Source organism: Cyclopterus lumpus, chromosome 21, assembly GCF_009769545.1.
Source record: "Cyclopterus lumpus isolate fCycLum1 chromosome 21, fCycLum1.pri, whole genome shotgun sequence".
NCBI lineage: Eukaryota > Metazoa > Chordata > Actinopteri > Perciformes > Cyclopteridae > Cyclopterus > Cyclopterus lumpus.
In genome coordinates this window covers 2,109,512-2,129,542 of record NC_046986.1, presented here as the reverse complement: position 1 = coordinate 2,129,542, position 20,031 = coordinate 2,109,512, and the positions used below count along the sequence as shown (strand labels likewise).

Below are 20,031 nucleotides of genomic sequence, written 5' to 3'. Positions count from 1 at the left end.
TAGGGGCATTAATACTGTATTATAGAGATAATACATGTTATTCTCCTGGTGTCCACTAGAGGCATTAATACTGTATTATAGAGATAATACATGTTATTCTCCTGGTGTCCACTAGGGGCGTCACTGTTGTATTATTATTAACAACAAATGAGGTCTCACAGCTCGACCACTGGTGGAATGTAACAACAAATATTGTTAAAGATGAAGCTACAACATTAAAATGCTGCTTGTTAATCAGTGACAATATTAATACACCTGTTGATACTACGATGCGTCATTGTTTGTATCTCGTGATACTTTAAATAATTTCTATGATTATACTTTTGTAGTTCAACATTGAGATATTCCTCCTTTTACTTTGTGTTCAGCACCACAACAAAAATATATCAACGTCTGCTTTGAGACTAGAAGGCTGTCTTTGTACATGTTATTATATATCTATAGATACATGTACATCTGTGCATGCTATTGTATGTATTTGTAAATATGTATATATATTTATAAATATGTATATATACATATATATGTATATATACATATATATATGTGTGTCCATAAATACATTATAATATATACCTACGGAGGACTCTCTCTCTCTCTCTCTCTCTCTCTCTCGCTCTCTACCCCCCCTCTCTCTCTCCTTACCTCTCTCTCTCTCTCCTTACCTCTCTCTCTCTCTCTCTCTCTCTGTCTCTCTCTACCTCTCGCTCTCTCTCTCTCTACCTCTCTCTCTCTCTTTCTCTACCCCCCCCCCTCTCTCTCTCTACCTCTCTCTCTCTACCCCCTCTCTCTCTCTCTCTACCCCGCTATCTCTCTCTCTCTCTCTATCTACCCCCCCCCCTCTCTCTCTCTCTCTCTGTCTCTCTCTCTGTCTCTCTCTCTCTCTCTCTCTCTCTCTCTCTACCCCCCCTCTCTCTCTCTCTACACCCCCCCCCCCCCCCCCTCTCTCTCTCTCTCTACCTCTCTCTCTACCTCTCTCTCTGTCTCTCTCTACCTCTCTCTCTCTCTGTGTGTCTCGTCCACAGTGCAGCTCTCCCCTCTGCTGGACAGTCAACAGCACTGCAGGTAAACTGTTCTTAGACATTAATAATGACGGCCGGCTGCTTTAAAACAGTTCAATGAATGTAAAGAAAGATTTATTATGAATAAGTTATAGACAAATATTGTGTATCTGTTTATTTCTCAATATTGATTCATCCATAAATTGATCAACAGAAAAATAATCTGCAACAAACAAAATAATGAACGGCATTTTTCCCTCACAGATAAACCATTGATGCTACATTGACGTTTCATTGAATATTGATGTTTCTTTGACGTTTCATTGATGCTACATTGACGTTTTATTGAATATTGACGTTTCTTTGACGTTTCATTGATGCTACATTGACGTTTCATTGAACATTGACGTTTCTTTGACGCTACATTGACGTTTCATTGATGTTACATTGATGTTTAATTAATGTCCTATTAACGTTACATTGACGTTGCTGCCCCTGGGCCAGCCAGGCCCGAAAGGCCTCCTTCTTGAGTTTGACGGCTTCCCTCACCCCCGGTGTCCACCACCGGGTTCTCGGGTTGCCGCCACGACAGGCACCGATGACCTTCCGGCCACAGCCCCGAGCAGCCGAGTCCTTAATAGAGGCTTTGAACAAGGTCCACTCGGATTCCATGTCCCCAGCCTCCCTCGGGATTTGTGAGAAGTTCTTCCGGAGGTGGGAGTTGAAGACCTCCCGGACAGGATCCTCTGCCAGACGTTCCCAGTTCACCCTCACTACACGTTTGGGCTTGCCAGGTCTCTCTAGCCGAGTCCCCCGCCATCTAATCCAACTCACCACCAGGTGGTGATCAGTTGACAGCTCTGCTCCTCTCTTCACCCGAGTGTCCAAGACATACGGCCGCAGATCAGATGATACGATTACAAAGTCGATCATTGATCTCCGGCCTAAGGTGTTCTGGTACCAGGTACACTTATGAGCCACCTTATGTTCGAACATGGTGTTCGTTATGGACAAACTGTGGCTAGCACAGAAGTCCAGCAACAAAACACCATTCGGGTTCAGATCGGGCAAGCCGTTCCTCCCAATCACGCCCCGCCAGGTTTCTCTGTCATTGCCCACGTGAGCGTTGAAGTCTCCCAGGAGAACTATGGAGTCGGCAGGCGGCGCCCTTTCCCCCCTCCCACCGACTCCACCGACTCCAAGAAGGCCGGATACTCCGAAATGCTGTTCGGTGCATAAGCACAAACAACAGTCAGAGCCTTACTCCCCGCAACCCGTAGGCGCAGGGAGGCGACCCTCTCGCTCCCCGGGGAAAACTCCAACACAGCGGCGCTCAGCCGGGGGCTCGTGAGTATCCCCACTCCCGCCCGGCGCCTCTCACCCTGGGCAACTCCAGAAAAGGACAAAGTCCAACCCTTCTCCAGGAGCTTGGTTCCAGAGCCCATGCTGTGCGTGGAGGTGAGCCCAACTATATCTAGCTGGTACCGCTCCACCTCCCGCACCAGCTCCGGCTCTTTCCCCGCTAGTGAGGTGACGTTCCACGTACCTAGAGCTAGTCTATGCCGCCGGCGATCGGCCCGCCCAGGTCTCCCGCCCGGCGCGTCTAGTGTGAATAAATTCAATTCAGTTTATTTTGTATCGCCCAAAAAAGTTACAAACTCCCCTCAGAGGGCTTTACAATCTGTACACATACGACATCCCTGACCTTTGACCTCACATCGGATCAGGAACAACTCCCTAAAAATAAACTTTCACAGGGAAAAAAGGGAATAAACCTTCAGGAGAGCAACAGAGGAGGATCCCTCTCCCCGGATGGACAGAACAATAGATGTCATGTGACCAGATGAATAGCGTTACAGAGATTGTATATGACAGCTCTCTAGTGGGGTAATATGTTGCTGTAAGCTTTCTAGTGGGGTAATATGTTACTATGAGCTCTCTATGGTACTATGAGCTCTCTAGTGGGGTAATATGGTACTATGAGCTCTCTAGTGGGGTAATATGGTACTATGAGCTCTCTATGGTACTATGAGTTCTCTAGTGGGGTAATATGTTACTATGAGCTCTCTATGGTACTATGAGCTCTCTAGTGGGGTAATATGGTACTATGAGCTCTCTAGTGGGGTAACATGGTACTATGAGCTCTCTAGTGGGGTAATATGGTACTATGAGCTCTCTATGGTACTATGAGTTCTCTAGTGGGCTAATATGTTACTATGAGCTCTCTATGGTACTATGAGTTCTCTAGTGGGGTAACATGGTACTATGAGCTCTCTAGTGGGGTAACATGGTACTATGAGCTTTCTAGTGGGGTAATATGGTACTATGAGCTCTCTAGTGGGGTAATATGTTACTATGAGCTCTCTATGGTACTATGAGCTCTCTAGTGGGGTAATATGATACTATAAGCTCTCTAGTGGGGTAATATGTTACTATGAGCTCTCTATGGTACTATGAGCTCTCTAGTGGGGTAATATGATACTATAAGCTCTCTAGTGGGGTAATATGTTACTATGAGCTCTCTATGGTACTATGAGCTCTCTAGTGGGGTAACATGGTACTATGAGCTCTCTAGTGGGGTAATATGATACTATAAGCTCTCTAGTGGGGTAATATGTTACTATGAGCTCTATATGGTACTATGAGCTCTCTAGTGGGGTAATATGGTACTATGACCTCTCTATGGTACTATGAGCTCTCTAGTGGGGTAACATGGTACTATGAGATCTCTAGTGGGGTAATATGATACTATAAGCTCTCTAGTGGGGTAATATGGTACTATGAGCTCTCTAGTGGGGTAACATGGTACTATGAGCTCTCTAGTGGGGTAATATGTTACTATGAGCTCTCTAGTGGGGTAATATGTTACTATGAGCTCTCTATTGTACTATGAGCTCTCTAGTGGGGTACTATGAGCTCTCTAGTGGGGTAATATGTTACTATGAGCTCTCTATGGTACTATGAGCTCTCTAGTGGGGTAATATGTTACTATGAGCTCTATATGGTACTATGAGCTCTCTAGTGGGGTAATATGGTACTATGACCTCTCTATGGTACTATGAGCTCTCTAGTGGGGTAACATGGTACTATGAGATCTCTAGTGGGGTAATATGATACTATAAGCTCTCTAGTGGGGTAATATGGTACTATGAGCTCTCTAGTGGGGTAACATGGTACTATGAGCTCTCTAGTGGGGTAATATGTTACTATGAGCTCTCTAGTGGGGTAATATGTTACTATGAGCTCTCTATTGTACTATGAGCTCTCTAGTGGGGTACTATGAGCTCTCTAGTGGGGTAATATGATACTATAAGCTCTCTAGTGGGGTACTATGAGCTTTCTAGTGGGGTAATATGGTACTATGAGCTCTCTAGTGGGGTAACATGGTACCATGAGTACTATGAGCTCTCTAGTGGGGTAATATGGTTCTATGAGCTCTCTAGTGGGGTAACATGGTACCATGAGTACTATGAGCTCTCTAGTGGGGTACTATGAGCTCTCTAGTGGGGTAACATGGTACTATGAGCTCTCTAGTGGGGTAACATGGTACTATGAGTACTATGAGCTCTCTAGTGGGGTAATATGGTACTATAAGCTCTCTAGTGGGGTACTATGAGCTCTCTAGTGGGGTAATATGGTACTATGAGCTCTCTAGTGGGGTACTATGAGCTCTCTAGTGGGGTAATATGGTACTATGAGCTCTCTAGTGGGGTACTATAAGCTCTCTAGTGGGGTACTATGAGCTCTCTAGTGGGGTAATATGATACTATAAGCTCTCTAGTGGGGTAATATGGTACTATAAGCTCTCTAGTGGGGTACTATGAGCTCTCTAGTGGGGTAATATGATACTATAAGCTCTCTAGTGGGGTACTATGAGCTCTCTAGTGGGGTAATATGATACTATAAGCTCTCTAGTGGGGTACTATGAGCTCTCTAGTGGGGTAATATGATACTATAAGCTCTCTAGTGGGGTACTATGAGCTCTCTAGTGGGGTAATATGATACTATGAGCTCTCTAGTGGGGTAATATGATACTATAAGCTCTCTAGTGGGGTAATATGGTACTATGAACCTGTGTGGGTTAGAATGAATCCCAGCAGTAGCACGCTTGGACCTCTAAAGTAGAGGTGATGGCGAAGGCACAGGTGATGGCAGTAGTCTGACACACTGTGTCCGATTGAAGCCAAACTCGTTGTGGCTCATTATCGGAGTTATATCATCTAATCTTAATAAAAGTTTTTTGATATCTCATTGTGGTAAGGACATATGGACCAATGAACCTCTTAGGGGCGTGTCTTGTTTTTCAATACTCATAACTTCAACACTATTAGAAGTAATCACTCAAAACTTGTAGTATATGTGCACATTGCATCCTGTAACATGCAAAGAAAATCTCGTGTGATTTGAACACTAGGGGGCGTTACAATAATTCACCCAATTTGGCCGTTTTTTAAGTTTTTCGCTTGTTTTTGACATTCTTCGCCGTTTTACTTTTACACACTCCTCCCACAAAACTTATCCAATCGACTTCAATTCTATTCAAGGATGATCTAAAGACCTTAAAGATGAATAGTTATAAAAATGGTGAGTGGTGTGGACCCCAATAAACGCCCGCTTTCTGTGTTTTGTTATGTTATAGACTGTTGCTCATCCAATCCTTCCCAAAATAATCATGCGTGATGCCAGTCAAGGTCTGAATATATGTCAAAAAAATATGTCATCGGATTGATAGGTAATTTACCTGACGTTACAAAAGCTTGTTACCAAACCATGAAGCAGCTGCAGGACTGAGACGAGAATAAAAGCAGTAGAAGAAGAAGTGTGTAAACAGAGAGGTGGTCCCTGTGCTGTAACATGGGGGGGGGGGGGGGGGGGTTGAGTGACAGGAACAGCCTCGGCCTCCTTTTGGTCAGCAGCTCTTCACTGACTCCAGACCAGCTTGTCTTTAAATCTCTCAAAGTGATCTGACTGATTTCACTGATCGGATCCAGAGGCTCATGATCGATCAGCTGTCACGTGATCACAGATCAATACCCACCAGAGCCCCTCAGCCCCCCGACAGGCCGCAGGGGGCATAAATGGCTGCCGTGTCCCATCATGCCCTCCCCCCCGAGGGCCTGGCCGGCCAATGGGGCGCCTCGGAGCGCTGATGATGCGGGCCGGCCCCCCCGGTATAAAGACCCACGGCACCGGGCCGGCCCTCCTGAGCAGCTTCGCCTCGCTGGAGGTCAACAGGAGGCACACAGCCGTCACTGCTAGTCGGAGGCTCCACTGTTCTCACTTGGATTTTCTCTGGAAGCTCTTCCTGGATAAAGAAGCCGCTTCCTGTCTTGAGTCCGCCGGGCCCCGCCCCGCCAGTCCGAGGCTCTCCGGGGGGGAGACAGTGAGTACACCTGAGGGCCCTCACCTGGGTTCACGGGGGTTTGGTGAAGTGTGGTGTTTGGGTGCGTTTGGGTGCATGCGTTGAGGTGGTGGCCGCAGCGGCAGGAGGAAGAGGAGGAAGAGGAGCAAGAGGAGGAAGAAGCCCAGAATAGCTGCTGAGAGCACCAGAGAGGAGCGCCGGCCAGCTGATGGCTTTTTAAGGGAATCAGCAGCGGCGGTATCAGATGCTGCTCAGCTATGTGCACATGGGGGCTGTCAATCACACGGCGGGGGGGTATTTTAGACCACAGCCATATCTGACTCTCACCCTGTAAATATAGTTTATTCACCTCGTGCCAACTGGAAACCGTTTTCACCTCAATCTGATTTATTTATTTATTCTCTCTCGAGGTTCTAAGAAACACATATAAACCTATATGTATATATATATATATATATATACACATATACATATATATGTATATATATATATATATATATATATATATATATATATATATACACACATATATACATATACGTATATATGTATGTATGTATATATATATATATATATATATATATATATATATACATATATATGTATATATATATATATATACATATATATGTATATATATATATATATATATATATATATATACATATATATGTATATATATATATAGAAAGCAGGGAGTATTGAGTGATCTGCTGTCTGATGATGTCGAGTGAGAAACTTTAAATTCTCGTGAGGCGTTCAAAGACCTGAAGGAAGAAACAACACCAATAACTTCTCTTCCTGATTATCTTATTGATTAATAGTTTATAAGAACCTGAAGGAAGTTCTGTTTTTATTCGTCTTCATCGTTCAGAAACATTCGTCTTCAGTTTGTGACGTTTATGGCCCGTAAACTACAATTTATGATTTCAGTTTCACTGATTTTCTATTTGACCTTCTATTGAGGACGGAAGATATAAATATGTAAATCTTCTGGTTTCAGAAGCTGCAATGTTAATAGTTTGAATTAAACTTTATTAACACCAAGGACACAAAGTGCTGACGAATCACACAATTTATGAATTGATCAAATATGCGGCTCATTTCTGTAATTGTTGTCCAATCACAGATCAATAACACTGATGACATCACAAGTTGTCACTTAACTCATAAAACTAATTAAAAACAAAAAAGGAAACGTTGACAGAGAAAAACACGTGAAATTAAAATGACTAACAAACAGTAAAAGTAGTAAAACCACAGAAGAAGAAAACTGATATTTCTGATAACTGATATTTTATATTTCTGATTGTTTACTTGATCATTTATAATCAGTTATGTCTCTTTGTGCTAGTTATTAAATATAACAAGAACAATAATATAATAATGATGGTTCAGGCTGTGAATCAGATTCTTCCGTCACTTAATGAAAATAATCTATTTCAAAATAAAAGTCTTTAAATAAAATCTTAAAGTCACTGAATCAGAGACGTCATGTGATGTCATCTCGACCTGAATAGTACTATAGTAGAGTACTAGTACTAAAGTACTTCTGTACGAGTACTAAAGACTACTAGGACAGTAGTACTATAGTAGAGTACTAGTACTAAAGTACTTCTGTACGAGTACTAAAGACTACTAGGACAGTAGTACTATAGTAGAGTACTAGTACTAAAGTACTTCTGTACGAGTACTAAAGACTACTAGGACAGTAGTACTATAGTACAGTACTAGTACTAAAGTACTTCTGTACGAGTACTAAAGACTACTAGGACAGTAGTACTATAGTAGAGTACTAGTACTAAAGTACTTCTGTACGAGTACTAAAGACTACTAGGACAATAGTACTATAGTAGAGTACTAGTACTAAAGTACTTCTGTACGAGTACTGCAGGACTACTAGGACAGTAGTACTATAGTACAGTACTAGTACTAAAGTACTTCTGTACGAGTACTAAAGACTACTAGGACAGTAGTACTATAGTAGAGTACTAGTACTAAAGTACTTCTGTACGAGTACTAAAGACTACTAGGACAGTAGTACTATAGTAGAGTACTAGTACTAAAGTACTTCTGTACGAGTACTAAAGACTACTAGGACAGTAGTACTATAGTAGAGTACTAGTACTAAAGTACTTCTGTACGAGTACTAAAGACTACTAGGACAGTAGTACTATAGTAGAGTACTAGTACTAAAGTACTTCTGTACGAGTACTAAAGACTACTAGGACAGTAGTACTATAGTAGAGTACTAGTACTAAAGTACTTCTGTACGAGTACTAAAGACTACTAGGACAATAGTACTATAGTAGAGTACTAGTACTAAAGTACTTCTGTACGAGTACTGCAGGACTACTAGGACAGTAGTACTATAGTACAGTACTAGTACTAAAGTACTTCTGTACGAGTACTAAAGACTACTAGGACAGTAGTACTATAGTACAGTACTAGTACTAAAGTACTTCTGTACGAGTACTAAAGACTACTAGGACAGTAGTACTATAGTAGAGTACTAGTACTAAAGTACTTCTGTACGAGTACTAAAGACTACTAGGACAGTAGTACTATAGTACAGTACTAGTACTAAAGTACTTCTGTACGAGTACTAAAGACTACTAGGACAGTAGTACTATAGTAGAGTACTAGTACTAAAGTACTTCTGTACGAGTACTAAAGACTACTAGGACAGTAGTACTATAGTAGAGTACTAGTACTAAAGTACTTCTGTACGAGTACTGCAGGACTACTAGGACAGTAGTACTATAGTACAGTACTAGTACTAAAGTACTTCTGTACGAGTACTAAAGACTACTAGGACAGTAGTACTATAGTAGAGTACTAGTACTAAAGTACTTCTGTACGAGTACTAAAGACTACTAGGACAGTAGTACTATAGTACAGTACTAGTACTAAAGTACTTCCGTACGAGTACTGCAGGACTACTAGGACAGTAGTACTATAGTAGAGTACTAGTACTAAAGTACTTCCGTACGAGTACTGCAGGACTACTAGGACAGTAGTACTATAGTAGAGTACTAGTACTAAAGTACTTCCGTACGAGTACTGCAGGACTACTAGGACAGTAGTACTATAGTAGAGTACTAGTACTAAAGTACTTCCGTACGAGTACTGCAGGACTACTAGGACAGTAGTACTATAGTAGAGTACTAGTACTAAAGTACTTCCGTACGAGTACTGCAGGACTACTAGGACAGTAGTACTATAGTAGAGTACTAGTACTAAAGTACTTCCGTACGAGTACTGCAGGACTACTAGGACAGTAGTACTATAGTAGAGTACTAGTACTAAAATACTACTGTTGTTGATTTGATTGTTGACAATCTTCTACAGCTAAAGTTGATGAAAAATGTTTCTTATTTAATTTAATTAAGGAATATTGTGATTATTTTTTATAGAAGATAAACAAAAACAAAAAACTGAACTTTATATTGTACATTTTATTTTCTGAAGGATAAGAATCTCAATATGAAAACTTATTTTTTTAAATAAAAGTATAAAATAATAATAATTAAAGTTGTTAAACATGAAACTTTGTTTCAAGCTCTAATTCAAGTTACGGCTGATTAAAATAAACAATAAAACGTAAAGTTTAGTTTATCACAACTTCCTGTTTGGATCTCAGTGACTTCCTGTAGCAGCTGACTCAGTCGTAAAGGGGGGAGGGGCTAGAGGGGGGGGGGAGGGGCTAGGGGGGGGGGAGGGGCTAGGGGGGGGGTTCAAACTACAGAAAATTCCTCGTGTTTTCACACTTTAAATCTTTGTTGGTTAAAAAGTCATAAAATAAGACTTTAACTCTAATTAATGAACTTTATCCATGAACTCAGAGCATGTGAACATCATGATCTACTAATACTTATTCATAAGAGTATTTTAAACTACTTCAAACAAATTACCGTTTTAAATCAAACTCATTGAATTATGCAAAAGCGTAAAAGCATCGTTGACTTTATTAAACGTAATAATCCAGAAACTAAACACGTGAAAACAGAGAATAGTTTGAAATAAAACCAAGAGACTCAAACTGACTTCATGTATTTATATATTTATATGTATATTTATACTTTGTGGAGCAGCTGATGAAAAGAGGCCAGCTGGAGCTAAATGTGGCTCCTGGGCTGAAACTGAAACCAGGATCCTGAGGGGTCAGCGGGGGAGTCCTGGTTCAGGTCTCAGCCGGGTCCACATCGTCAATGGTTATTGTAGTTATTGATTATCTGTAAGTTTAAAGGCTTTTTGACTTCTTCTTCTTCTTCTACTATTTAAACTTCTCTTTCTCCTCCTTCTTTTCTTTACTCTGCTTCTCCTTCTTTTCTTTACTCTTCTTCTTTCTTTTCCTTCTTTTCTTTACTCTTCTTCTCCTTCTTTTCTTTACTCTTCTTCTTTCTTCTCCTTCTTTTCTTTATTCTTCTTCTCCTTCTTTTCTTTACTCTTCTTCTTTCTTTTCCTTCTTTTCTTTACTCTTCTTCTCCTTCTTTTCTTTACTCTTCTTCTTTCTTCTCCTTCTTTTCTTTACTCTTTCTTTTCCTTCTTTTCTTTACTCTTTTTCTTTCTTCTCCATCTTTTCTTTACTCTTCTTCTTTCTTTTCCTTCTTTTCTTTACACTTCTTCTCCTTCTTTTCTTTACTCTTCTTCTTTCTTCTCCTTCTTTACTCTTCTTCTTTCTTCTCCTTCTTTACTCTTCTTTCTTCTCCTTCTTTTCTTTACTCTTCTTCTCCTTCTTTTCTTTACTCTTCTTCTTTCTTCTCCTTCTTTACTCTTCTTCTGTCTTCTCCTTCTTTTCTTTACTCTTCTCCTTCCTCACGTCTCTTCCTTTTATCTTGAAGGTTTTCATATTTTATATATTTTGTCATTGCAGAAAGCTTTGATTGATTGTCCTTATTGAAGTTGGTAAAGTGTGATGAATGTTGAGAACGTTGTCATGGTGACGTCTGGGTTCTGAGTTCTGATGACTGGGACCTGCAGCTGCTGCTGTCCGTCAGGCCGTCTGCCCTCCAACAGGCTCCGCCCCCTGATATTTATAGCGTGGCCCTTCCAGAAACCGACCCCTTCAGAGCGACTCAGCACATTCCATCCAGCTGCTGTTGAACCTGCACGGCAGCGACCAATCAGAACGTGGCGTCGGTGGAAAAGACTTCCATTGGTTGATTGATTTCATTGGACATTTTCTTCTTCTGCTGTTTTTTGCAGCAGTGGAGCAGCGGCAGTCGCCTCGTTCTCAAAAACACCAAAAATATATACCTTTAATCTGCCGTTGATGGTCGAGTTATAGATTCTATAACTTATTGATGTCTCAGAGTCATGTCTTGGGTTATAGATTCTATAACTTATTGATATGTCAGTCATGTTTTGGGTTATATATTCTATAACTTATTGATATGTCAGAGTCATGGTCGAGTTATAGATTCTATAACTTATTGATATGTCAGAGTCATGGTCGAGTTATAGATTCTATAACTTATTGATGTCTCAGTCATGTTTTGGGTTATAGATTCTATAACTTATTGATGTGTCAGTCATGTTATGGGTTATAGATTCTATAACTTATTGATATGTCAGAGTCATTGTATGGTTATAGATTCTATTAACTTATTGATATGTCAGAGTCGAGTTTTAGATTCTATAACTTATTGATGTCTCAGAGTCATGTTTTGGGTTATAGATTCTATAACTTATTGATATGTCATGGTCGAGTTTTAGATTCTATAACTTATTGATGTCTCAGAGTCATGTTTTGGGTTATAGATTCTATAACTTATTGATATGTCAGAGTCATGTTATAGATTCTATAACTTATTCATATGTCAGAGTCATGGTCGAGTTATAGATTCTATAACTTATTGATGTCTCAGTCATGTTTTGGGTTATAGATTCTATAACTTATTGATGTGTCAGTCATGTTATGGGTTATAGATTCTATAACTTATTGATATGTCATGGTCGAGTTTTAGATTCTATAACTTATTGATGTCTCAGAGTCATGTTTTGGGTTATATATTCTATAACTTATTCATATGTCAGAGTCATGGTCGGGTTATAGATTCTATATAACTTATTGATATGTCATGGTCATGTTATAGATTCTATAACTTATTGATATGTGAAAGTCATGCTTTGGGTTATAGATTCTATAACTTATTCATATGTCAGAGTCATGGTCGGGTTATATATTCTATAACTTATTGATATGTCATGGTCATGTTATAGATTCTATAACTTATTGATATGTCATGGTCATGCTTTGGGTTATAGATTCTATAACTTATTCATATGTCAGAGTCATGGTCGGGTTATATATTCTATAACTTATTGTTGTCTCAGAGTCATAGTTGAGGTTATAGATTCTATAACATACTGATGTGTCAGTCATGGTCGGGTTATAGATTCTATAACTTCCTGATATATCTGCCAGTGTTGGTCTCAGGTGTTCTTGGAGACAACAATGTGTTCTGTGGTTCAGAAAACAGGAAGTTACTCTGATCAGATCCATCAGATAAAATATGTGTCTGTAGAGCTCAGACTTTGATGTCATGAATGTTTTCAAGCTGCTGACTGATGAGTTAATAAACGTTGTTTATCTTTCTCTGTCTGCAGGGTGCCGACCAACATGTCGACACAGGCGCCGACGTTCACGCAGCCGCTGCAGAGCGCCGTGGCACTAGAGGGTAGTGCCGCGGCGTTCGAGGCTCAAGTTAGTGGTAAGAAGACGACCGGCTAGCTGACGATTCATTATCCGTGATTGTTAATGACGACGTGGTGTCGTGGATCGGTTCTGTACTCGACACAAACCAGTTCGGGTCCTCCGGGTTCTCTGACAGCGGGTGTGGTTCTCCTCTCCTCTGCAGGTTCTCCAGTTCCTGAGGTGAGCTGGTTCCGCGATGGTCAGGTTCTTTCCGCCGCCGCTTTGCCCGGCATTCAGATCTCGTTCAGCGACGGCCGCGCTGTTCTGAGGATCCCGGCTGTGACCGCCGCACACAGCGGGAGGTTTTCTGTCAGAGCCACCAACGGCGCTGGACAAGCCACGAGCACCGCTGAACTCCTTGTTACAGGTGAGACACACACAGGTGAGACACGCACAGGTGAGACACGCACAGGTGAGACACGCATAGGTGAGACACTGGTACAGGTGAGACACGCACAGGTGAGACACTGGTACAGGTGAGACACGCACAGGTGAGACACGCACAGGTGAGACACTGGTACAGGTGAGACACGCACAGGTGAGACACTGGTACAGGTGAGACACGCACAGGTGAGACACGCATAGGTGAGACACGCACAGGTGAGACACACACAGGTGAGACACGCACAGGTGAGACACGCACAGGTGAGACACGCACAGGTGAGACACGCACAGGTGAGACACGCACAGGTGAGACACACACAGGTGAGACACGCACAGGTGAGACACGCACAGGTGAGACACGCACAGGTGAGACACAGACAGGTGAGACACAGACAGGTGAGACACTGCTACAGGTGAGACACTGGCACAGGTGAGATACATACAGGTGAGACACATACAGGTGAGACACATACAGGTGAGACACACACAGGTGAGCCACTGGTACAGGTGAGACGGATCTTCCTCAAGGCCACTGAGACTGAAGATCATGTATTTTGTTCCGTTTTTAGGGGAAATAGAGCGGGGTGTCGTCAGCGTAGAAACGTTAAGGACCATATATCTTCTAATTCATCGACCCCAGAGGAAACATCATGCATGAAATACGTATATTAACAATGAAATGGGGTCTAAGTTGGAGCTTTGGCTCCAACACGGGAGAACGAAAAGGAAACCGTCATGACTTATAAAATACAGTAATAAGCACATTAAGTATTGACTTATTGTGTCAGGATGATGAATTAGCTCAAATAAAGAAATGTTGGTGTCTTAGATGAAAATAACAACGGCTAACAATCAGATTTTATTCAGATAACACAGAAATATCTAAAATATTGGATGGATTGGGATTCAGTGCACATTTATATAAAATGGTGATCCAGACACGGTAGAATAAATCAGTTTAAATCAATAATACTAATCTTTGCCTCCAGCCGAGACGGCGCCTCCGAACTTCGTCCAGAGACTGCAGAGCTCCACGGTGAGACAGGGCAGCCAGGTGAAGCTGGACGTCCGAGTCTCCGGCATCCCGTCGCCCGTAGTGAAGTTCTACAGAGAGGGAGCCGAGATCCAGAGCTCCGCCGACTTCGGGATCCTCCAGGAGGGAGACCTGTACAGTCTGCTGATCGCCGAGGCCTTCCCAGAGGATTCTGGGACATATTCTGTGACCGCCACCAACAGCAGTGGACGTGCCACCTCCACCTCCGAGCTGCTGGTTCAGGGTGAGGGTCTTTTAATATATAACATGCTGTATAATAGTGTTGTTTTTATCCCTGAGCATGAAAACCTACAGGCTGCTCGTCGGGTTTCGTTAAAAGAGAAAAAAATCCAAAAGCTTATGAAATTAAAATAAATAATAATATTAATAAATACTTAATACAGTTTAAATCTTGATCAGTGTGATGAATCTGAGTTGTGCCGTTCTTGTCGATTTACCGATGTTGAGATAATGCTGGTAATCTGGTAATCCAGTTTAACTCGGTAAACTAAACCTGTGTGTTCAGGTGAAGAAGCCGTCCCAGCAAAGAAAACAAAGACCGTGATTTCAACCTCTCAGATTTCACAGACCCGTCAGACCAGAGTGGAAAAGGTAATAAAGACTCCACAAATACGATTTAATCTTAATCTAATCCAGGATCTCTGGATGTAATTGAATCTCCTCTCCTTCTGTGTCCGTCCTCAGAGGATGGAGGCCGGCTTCCAGGCCACCGGCCTGATGGAGATGCATGTAGAGGGAGCCGAGCTGACTCAGCTGCTGGCTCACAAGACTCCGCCCAAAGTTCCTCCCAAACCCATGTCCAAATCCCCAACTCAGTCCTTGTTGGTGGCAAAGGTGACCGGAGGCCGCCAACAGTCGCCGTCACCTGTCCGTCATGTGAAGGCACCAACGCCAACACCCGTCAGGTGGGCAGAGCCTTAAGTTTTGAGACTTCTCAATTCAATTTTAACTGTACATAAAATCACAAATGTATTAGAGCAGCCAGGTAATATGGATTTCAGTAGTCGGGTCCAGAAGCAACAAATGTATGAACAAATGTTTCTGCATCGTTGTAATATAACTTTACAGTAAAAGATGTTGGGTTGTAGTTGCACCCTGAGATTAGTGAGCGGGGCGATAATGTTATCGGAGGTTGGCCCTCTGCAGGCCTGTAACGAGACCTCAATCCCCCGTCTCCAGGGCTGCCTCTCCCACTTCAAGACTCTCAGTCTCCCCCATCAGGCCGGTCAAGTCCCCCATCACCGCACGTAAGCTGGCGGCGGCCGCCGGCGACGTCCTGCCGCCCTGGAAGCAGGGAGAGTTTATGGCAGAGGCCAGCTACACCAGCATGACCAGTATGACCAGCAGCACCGTCACCCAGCTGGGCCAGGAGCAGCGCTGGGAGCAGCAGGTCGCCGGGGGAGAGGTGAGGAAGTTATCCATACCGCCATCTGGTGCTCATTGAGTCCAGGGAGCAATTTGAGAAACCTGGAGGACAGACGGTGTGAGACGAGATTATAAAAAATATACATGCAGACAATAACGGTTAGTTGTAAAATATAATGTTTCTAAGTCAGGGAGGAGAGGTCTGGTGCTAAAAGGGTTGAGCTGCAGTTCCTCAAAACACCACCAGATGCAGATTCCTGAAAAGCTCTGACTGTATTGAAGTGAATGAGAACATCAGACTTTTCTCCTCTGATACACTTAATGTGACCTTTTTAAAAGAGTTTATTTTTCAGAAAGAGTAACAAAAGTAACATATTTCTTCAAACCGTCTACATTTTCTTGTCCATCAAATTGCTCCTTTCGTTTTGTCTGTCCCCAAATACATCTTTTGAGTCCCTGATGGTTCTGGTTCCATTTTTAAATGTTGAGCTGGATGAGAAAACAAACATGGCCATCACTTATGAGCCTCAAACTGTTGAAATGGAGTCAGCGTCACCTAGAACGCCTGATGACTCAAGTTTAACGCCACGAGGAAACACCATGCGACCACAAGGTCCTTTGGGCGACCACAAGGTCCCTCGGGCGACCACAAGGTCCTTTGGGCGACCACAAGGTCCCTTGGGCGACCACAAGGTCCTTTGGGCGACCACAAGGTCCTTTGGGCGACCACAAGGTCCTTCGGGCGACCACAAGGTCCACCATTTGGACATGAACTCATCTGGTTCTGAGTTCGGCATGAACAAGGGAGGCTGTGAAACATTTACCGGCCGAGAAGTTACGTCTTCAGTCGAAGAAGAGCGAGAAAGACACAAACCAAAAGGACGTGGTTGAGTCCATCGTATGTCTGTAGAGATCTGTGTTCATCCATCAAGATCCTTCTCTACAACGAAGAAATGTTCAGGTTTCATACCTGTGACGTTTGTCTGATGAAGACAGTCTTCTGGCTGATATTCAGGGAGAGTGGTGTTACTGGGATCTGAACCAAGATGGCTGCTTGGCCCTCCAGCAGGAAGTCTTCATCACCAGTGAACACATCCCAGTTGCTCTATTATCTTCTTTGAGTTTGGTTACCACTTGACATTCCTGCACTTTTACTGTTGTGGAAGACTCTTTATGGACTTTCAACATTTGTCATATTTCTTGCATGTCACGTAGATGAGCATGTATTGTTTTCAACAGATACATGTTTACGTGAGTACATTAACACACACACACACTAGTACCCCGTCATGACGTTTCCATACTTCAGTGTTCTCATTTGCTGTCTTTCACAGAGACGGGTGGGCGTCAAGGGGTCAAATGTTTAATCCAATTAGTACATTTATTCTGCTCCCTCAATTTTAGTAATTAAGGTCCTAATTACCTTTTTTTAAACCAAAATGTGTATTTTTGTGTGTTTCTATTTGTGTAGAGAAACAAACAAGCCACCCAGGACACAATAATCATTGATCTTTAGAGGAGGTGTATCTGTTTCCTCAGGGGGCCATTGTTCCAACAAATCATTATTCGGAAAACCAATAGTTTAAAAAATGTCCCATTGTCCCCAAAATACTCTTTTCCTGCAACAAGTAGAAGCAAGTAGATTATTATGCAGAATGACACCATTGGACCTTCTGGTCAAAGCGAAGACATGACTCGCCCTACTCTGCCTCTGATTGGCTGACCCAGATTTTCCCTAATTGATTGCACTCATCATTCTAAACCAACCAACGAAGGCATGGAGCTGATCGTGGTCAGAAAAATGTAAATAGTATTTAGTCATGAGCTTCTGTTTGTTGCAGGAGGAGAGTGTATTTTCAGAACAATGAGCTGTTGGGATGATTGGAAATAAATTGGTCAGAAAAGACTTTTCCTCAAAGTGTTGAACTACTTTGAATTGAAATAGTCTTGAGGACATATGGAATGAGTTAATGTTCTTTTGAGGGAACTAATAGCTCAAACTAGATGCATCCAGAGCCCCCCGTCCACCCGCCTGTCTCTACTCCGCTGTCCTGATGTCTATATGCTGCTGGTTGTGTCTCCAGGCTGAGGGGGGGGGGAGAGCCGGGGCAGCGGCCAAAGTAGTCGCTGCCTTGGACCTGGCTCGCGTCCGTCAGCCTGTGCATGTCGAGGCCTCTCGAGCTGAAGAGGAGGAGGCTGTAGAGGCAGAGTTAAGACAGCAAGCCGCCGCTGTCGATCTACAGTATCGAGCCGGCTGGACGTCCACCACAGCTCAGGCTGGTCAAATGCTTGCTACTGCTCAGGGGTTCACACCTGAACCACCCCTGCCTCAGGTTAGCGAGGCCTTTGGAGCAGAGAAACCACATAGTTACCAAGAGATTTGACTAAGTCATGAGATCCACTCGGTCAGTTAAAGGCTGTTTTATTATCCCAATCTTTTTACTGGCAAACTATTGTTCAGGTCTTTGGAAGTCCATGGGGGTTAGGGGGATCCCAGGAGTCCATGTAAAGACTATAAAGACTACATGAGGTCATGTAAAGAATATAAAGACTCCTAGGAGTCCAAAGACGAAACAGTTTTATGAGTCCATCTAAAGACTATAAAGATTACATGAGTCCATGTGAAGACTATAAAGACTCAAATAAGTCAATGTAAAGACTATAAACACTCCTAGAAGTCCACAGCTTTAAGATAATTGCTCTAAAAGGGCAAATCTCTTGATAACCATGTCATTATTTGCATTACTTTTAATATAGAATACAGTATTGTTCAAAACATGTACATTTATATAAATATATAATGCTCCTGTGAACTCTGTTGGTTACTCCAGATTCAGAGAGCAACAGAAATGTGGACACACTCCCATGTGGACTCTGGTCTCGTCTCGTCTCCAGTTCCACATTTCACAGTTTCTAAAGTTTCAGTCCCAAAACATGAGTCTAGCTCTGAGGTAAGAGAGACGACATCAGGCTTAGAAAATAACCTGCATGGAAAGAGAAACACAAAAAGAAACACGATTTAAAAATGAAATAATATAAATAAATAACCGGTCAATCTTTCTGTTCTCACAATGACTACGGAAGTATTTTATTACCTGTGATCTGATTATCAGATATCACTCCTGAGTTGGTTTTAAAGTGTTTTCAGGTTAACCATTTTATAAACAAATCCCTTAAATATGAACTTGATGGCTTTATACGTGCTAACATGCTAACTGACTGAGGCTAATGCTAACAGGTCTCCATCCTTAGTTGGTGTTGTAGAAGACATGGAAATAAAAACAGAATTGGTCTTCTATAGAGGAGCTAGTGTGTCTCAGTGTTACAGTTAAGTGTAATGAATAGAAATTATTCAAATAATGGATTCAATTTGGTAGAATACTTGAATTTGGCGGTTTACAATAAAGACGGAGCAGCTAATTAGCTTAAGATGTGATGGGACCGGATGCTACACAGAGGATGTTTGAGTCCCTGGAACCTCAGAAAATACTGGAGTTAGATAACAAGATGCTAACTCTTGGTTCCTACTGTACAGTTAGCTTATCAGCTGGATAGATAATGAGATGCTAACTCCTGGTTCCTACTGTTCAGTTAGCATATACGCTGGATAGATAATGAGATGCTAACTCTTAGTTCCTCATCTACAGTTAGCTTATCAGCTGGATAGATAATGAGATGCTAACTCCTGGTTCCTACTGTTCAGTTAGCATATCAGCTGGATAGATAATGAGATGCTAACTCCTGGTTCCTACTGTTCAGTTAGCATATCAGCTGGATAGATAATGAGATGCTAACTCTTAGTTCCTCATCTACAGTTAGCTTATCAGCTGGATAGATAATGAGATGCTAACTCCTGGTTCCTACTGTTCAGTTAGCATATCAGCTGGATAGATAATGAGATGCTAACTCCTGGTTCCTACTGTTCAGTTAGCATATCAGCTGGATAGATAATGAGATGCTAACTCCTGGTTCCTACTGTTCAGTTAGCATATACGCTGGATAGATAATGAGATGCTAACTCTTAGTTCCTCATCTACAGTTAGCTTATCAGCTGGATAGATAATGAGATGCTAACTCCTGGTTCCTACTGTTCAGTTAGCATATCAGCTGGATAGATAATGAGATGCTAACTCCTGGTTCCTACTGTTCAGTTAGCATATAAGCT

General features: G+C 42.1%; 1 protein-coding gene across 1 annotated transcript in view; it reads left to right on the top strand.

Moving 5' to 3' along the window:
* The first annotated feature begins 12,988 nt into the window (after positions 1 to 12,988).
* The window catches only part of ttn.1 (titin, tandem duplicate 1), a 163,960-nt gene continuing 156,917 nt past the window's right edge, over positions 12,989 to 20,031 (top strand). Inside the window, 8 exon segments of the mRNA XM_034561711.1 lie at positions 12,989 to 13,079; positions 13,227 to 13,430; positions 14,437 to 14,730; positions 15,007 to 15,092; positions 15,186 to 15,406; positions 15,681 to 15,906; positions 17,951 to 18,199; positions 18,698 to 18,817. Coding sequence (XP_034417602.1) covers positions 12,989 to 13,079; positions 13,227 to 13,430; positions 14,437 to 14,730; positions 15,007 to 15,092; positions 15,186 to 15,406; positions 15,681 to 15,906; positions 17,951 to 18,199; positions 18,698 to 18,817 — 1,491 coding nt within the window.